The sequence below is a fragment of the Naegleria gruberi genome, assembly GCF_000004985.1.
Source record: "Naegleria gruberi genomic scaffold NAEGRscaffold_126, whole genome shotgun sequence".
In the NCBI taxonomy this organism is placed as follows: Eukaryota; Heterolobosea; class Eutetramitea; order Acrasida; family Naegleriidae; genus Naegleria; species Naegleria gruberi.
The window spans coordinates 1-5136 of NW_003163201.1; the positions used below are offsets into that span (position 1 = coordinate 1).

At 34.9% G+C, this 5136-nt stretch overlaps 3 protein-coding genes across 3 annotated transcripts in view; 1 reads left to right on the top strand and 2 right to left on the bottom strand.

Annotated features, from left to right (window-relative positions):
• Positions 1 to 16: 16 nt before the first annotated feature.
• Positions 17 to 1252, bottom strand: NAEGRDRAFT_76369 (uncharacterized protein; the record flags this gene model as incomplete). Its single annotated transcript, XM_002668665.1, has 1 exon — positions 17 to 1252. A coding segment is annotated over one exon (1236 nt), but the record flags the coding sequence as incomplete, so codon positions are not given.
• A 386-nt stretch (positions 1253 to 1638) lies between these two features.
• NAEGRDRAFT_76370 (uncharacterized protein) lies at positions 1639 to 3650 on the top strand (the record flags this gene model as incomplete). The annotated part of the gene is made up of 2 exons (XM_002668663.1): positions 1639 to 1714; positions 1804 to 3650. 2 exons carry the CDS (start codon positions 1639 to 1641, stop codon positions 3648 to 3650), a joined length of 1923 nt encoding a protein of 640 aa, XP_002668709.1.
• Positions 3651 to 3878: 228 nt separating this feature from the next.
• NAEGRDRAFT_54647 (uncharacterized protein) overlaps positions 3879 to 5136 on the bottom strand; it is a gene marked incomplete at both ends in the record, with an annotated part of 4086 nt that continues 2828 nt past the window's right edge. The window contains one exon of the mRNA XM_002668666.1: positions 3879 to 4075. Within this exon, the coding sequence (XP_002668712.1) occupies positions 3879 to 4075 (197 nt within the window). The remainder of the gene's footprint in view (positions 4076 to 5136) is intronic.

Consider the following 5136-nt stretch of genomic DNA (forward strand, 5'->3'; position numbering starts at 1 on the left):
TTGATCTGTTCAATACTGATTGAGGAATGAAAGTTTTAATTTCAGCAAGCCACTCAACTGTATTCTTCAAATTATTGAAAATTGAGTTCACTTCTCTAAACATGGAACTGTTATTCGAAACACTACCCAAATCAAGAACTTTGATTCTTTCGAATTGCTTCTCCAAGAACTTCATAGGTCTCGAAACAACTAGTCCAGTAACAAAACTTCCAACAATTCCAAGAACAATAATTCCAACAGTGACACCAATAGAAATTGAAGTTGTCAAAATCAAAGCTTCAGTCACCTCTGATTCGTACAAAACAAAGAAAATGTTCCACTGCATATTTTCCAAAACATACTTGTACGGAGTAATGATATAGCTAACACCATCAGATTCTCCCACAATTTTCATCACAGATGGCAAAATACTAAATGTTCTATTGTTCAACTCGTAGAATTGTTTCATTAGTGAACCAGCATTTCTCGACTTGACATCAAAGATGTTTGTGCTATTTAAACCATCTCCTGAAATGGTATCGATGGATCCACCAATGACAATGAAATTGTCCTGAGCTACCAGAACGTAACCTCTTCCCAGTAATTCAATCTTGGAGAGAAAGTTTACAATCGTTTCTAGTGAAAGATTAACTTTGGCCAATCCAACCAATGATTTCGTCTTGTTTAGTTTGTAAATTTCTGGATCGTACATTAATTGAGAATAATAAATGGCAACTGTACTTCCCAAAACCTTGTATGGTTCTCCATACACTCCTTCCAACCCCTTTTCGTAATAGTTTTTCAATGTATAAATGAAGAAATCTTGTTTGGCAGGTACGTAAGGAGTCAAGTCAACTGTAGAATTGACTTTTACAATGTCTCCTGTGGTGATATTCACAATATCTCTAATGGTGCCTGGATATCCATATGGTTGATAGGCAAAAACTGGAAATGGATTACTCGTGGTTCCACTAATAGTATAGGTATATCTGGATGGGAGAGGAACGCTGAAGAAGAATCCACAACCAGTAGTTCGAAATTCTACAAACTTTGGAAACAAGTAATTTCTAAACATGGGAATGGTCACAACACCTGTGGTATATTCTCTGGCCATGGTTTTGGTCAATTTGGCGATTGGTGTCATAACACCATCGAGATAGGTTATAATCTTTCTTCCAGATTCGTTTATGAGCTTGGTAGACAAATCATTAATTGCCTTCTCTGTTACCAGATAAGAAGATAGCCAAACCAATAAACACCCACTTAGAATCATTACTGAAATAATTGAAACAATAAAGAGATTGAGTGGAATAATACGAGTTGATACAAATAAACGGTGAGACGGGCAACGGGATGAACGGGATTCAGGCCGTTCCTTATTCTAAACGGGAGATTCTCTCCGCTTAATACATCTCACTGGTATTCAAATAAGGAGTGAGAGAATAGTAACTTTTGAAAAAAGAAGGAGACAATAAATTATATACGAATTTCTTTTTTTACTTATCATGAAAGCAAAAAAAAGAAACAATATTTTACCTTAGTAACCATTCACTTCGCTCAGTCTGCCTTAGGAAGTCATACGTTGAGAGAATAACATTTCTTAAATTTTCTCTCTAGTAAACTTATTGCTAAAGATTTTATTCGATTGCTTTAAAAAAAATGGTTTTCGATTACAAATCTGTCATCAAAGCAAACAATAAGAAGTTTCACTCTGATACACTACACCAGTTTCTGGGTATTGTGGTGGTTTTGTTACTACAACTGGTGTAGTGTATCAGAGTGAAACTTCTTTTTCTGACAAAGCTCAATATTCATTTCGACAAGACCCAAAATATTGGGTTGAAGTGAATAAAGAGCAATTCGAGGTTCTCATTTTGAGATGTAATGGCGTTAAAACTTGTTCTAAATGTCCAAATGTATATCCAGTCAGTTGCAAGAAAAAGCTATGTAAGACTCATGGTGAACAACTAGAAAAAATTGGGTGTGAGGTAAAGTTCTATCAATTAAAGAAAAGGAATGAAGCATTATTCTTCTTTACTGGCGATGGAATTCATTCACACGATGTCCCACCACCGAATAAGGTTGACAAGGATGAAGAACAAGCTATTGTGTTGTCATTTCAACAAAATCCAACTCTTACACCAAAACAAGCTCTGCTTGGTGTTGGAACTCATGATTTGCCTTACCTTAGAAATCCTGCTTTATTGAACATTTCCAAGTATCAAAATTTCAAAAGAAAAGCCCTTCTCAAAGTTTCAATGGATAATCCTAATCCAATGTCTACATTGTTTAAAGTAGAACAAGAAATACCAATTTTATTGAAAGAGTATTTTGAGAAAGAAAGTTTCACTATTCATGTCTCAGATTTAATGACAACATATATGAGACAGTTTTATTTCAATGGTGTTGATACTTTTGCTGTTATTCAGTTTCCAATTCAATCTTTAATCACTAACTCTTGTGATTTTCTTGTGATTGACTTGAAACACGCTTCCAAATCAGGTCCATTCACTAACTGTCTTGGAATTTCAAGCTATATTGATACTCCTAAAGGAGGTTTGCCAATGCATTTATCTAGAATACTAATGGATAACTTCAACTATTATCAATCCTTCAAACTTTGGCTTATTACTTTAGCTGATGATGGTGTAGATTTGACTGATTTATTTAAAAATCAACTAAAGGGTATATTGATTGATTTCTCTCAATCTCAATTAGCTGGATTGAAAAAAGCCGTTGCAGAATATGTTGTCGATGGAGAAATGCTTATTACAAAGCTAGCTTCTGGTTGCTTTGTTCATTTTTTGAGAAGTGTCAAAAGAGCTATAAAAACACTCTCTATCTCTGAAGAACACCAAAAGCTGATTCTTGAATTGGCTAAAACTATTCAATTTGTCAAAACCAAGAAGGAGATTGTGTCAATATTAGATTCAATTGTTTGTATCGCTTCTTCTCTCGGTTCCTGGAGAAATTGGTGGATCATTCCTGAAGTTTTGAATTTATTGCATTCAGCTAGTCACCGTCAGAATCCTGAAATTGTTCCAGATAACACAAATAATCAAGAGATTCTCCATGCTGTAGACGTTCCATGCTATTTCGCTAATGCACTTGTTGAATGTGCTATGCTGTTGAAACATGATATACTAGCAGTTTCCAAATTTGTTGGTTTGAATCAAGGATTCAAGATTTCCAACATATCCACAACTAAAGAGGATAGAGAGAAAAGAAATGACAGAAGAAAGGAGCTTAAGAATGCTGCTCAAACAGCCAAGTATGATTCTAGACCACCTGATAGTTTGACAAATGGTTTAGAAGCTGGATTTACATCAGTTGATGTTTTGAAATCATTTGTCAGCGCTTGGGATAAGACAACTGTTACTGAGCTTGGTGAAATCCTTGTTGATGATGAAAAAGATGAAGATTTCTTAATGCCTGTTTCTCCAAATCATTCCTCATCCAAGAGTACCAGTTCTCCTTCTACACCAAAGGCCAAGAAGAAGAGAAAGAGATCTCCAAAAGCTGCCACTCCTACAACAAGTTCAAATTCAGCTACTTCTCCATCTTTCTCCAGACAGCTTAGAGAAATAGCTAAACAATCATCCTCAACAGGAACTTCTCTTCCAAGAAATCTACGTCCGAATAGATTCTCTCTTCCTGGCAGGTTGCAATAATAAAATTGACTTATTGAATTTTTTGTTCTATTTGTTTTATAATTGGAAAATCTCTTTATTGCAATAGACTAGAGTTGAATAATGAAATATATCCATTTTTGAATTGTTACACACTTTCTTTGTAATTCTAAATTCAGTCATTTCACCTTTTAAGCGTTTTTACAGTGTTCCTTAGTTAGAGAGCTACCTTACTTTCCTGTTCCGTTTCTTACTCCAAACTGGACCGTCCTACCGTTTCTTATTTGAAACGGATTCCGTTAGACTGGCTTTCCCGCTATCCCGTTTCTTAGTATTCACTCGAATAATACCTGTGCAGCAAGTACGCGGCTGTGTCTTTGGATTGAGTGGTTCTTTGATAGCCACAACGGATGGAGTTGTCTGTTCCTCATACTCACTTCCTGATGGTGCAACTTTCGTCATTGAAACTGAAGGTTATGATGATGTTTTTTCTTATTGTGTTTCAATACGTTATTGTAGTTTTATGACATAACTTTTTTCACCTCAACACCAATCATTTTTCCATCTCATCCATGTTGATAGATTAAAATCATGATTAACTAACAATTTCAATGTATGCCATATCGTGAGATGAAAATTGTAAGGATTTGGCAATTATAATAAAGATTGTTGTTTGATTTCTTGTGATGTTTTAAAATAAAGCACATAAAAACACAAAACTTGCCGCGATTTGAGATAAAAAGGAAATTGTAGTGTACTCCCATAGCTTCAAAACACATCAAGAAGGCAAACAACAGGCAAACGATTTTCGTTAAATTCTAAGCCCACCATTATCTCAAAACCTGGCATGTTTTTCCAAATTGCTTAAAGCAGGATACTCAAACAACTTTTAATTTCCCTACAGCAAATTATTGTAGTTTTCGAAGGATTTTTTTTACACTCTAAGACCTCGACAATTCAACAAATCAAACTCTTTGGACATGAGGATTTGGCAGTCTCGTGCTTGTTACGTAGAGGTGAGAAGTAGAGAGTGATAGGGTGAGAGTTTAACTCCTGATGTTTTGTGCTCAAGGAGGTTTCGTTCCAATTCTTGTTTGTAAGGAGGCAATTAAGTTAAGGCTTGGTGCTCTCCAAATAAAAATGTCGGAACCAACTAACAGCAACACTCTGGACGGCACTCAAGAAATTATGTGGGAGGAAACACCTAACAAAGAAGCCGAGGAAATTGAAGAAATACTTCAACAATATTTGCACTCATTGTGTGATATTTATAATACAAAGTATAAAACAAATCATACAATCGGTGCTATATGTGATACAATTTTCACCAAGAATGGAATTGAGTTGTTTGTTGGTGGTTGCACAGAGAGTAAGGCAAAAGGAATTGAAATAATTGAACAATTATTAACTTAGTAGTACCGTTTCAGTTTTACCTAGTTGTAATAACACCGGAAATTTATTTATGTTTTTACAATAAAGCTGAAGTAGTCAAATGATGATATTTAAATATATATATAATATATATATA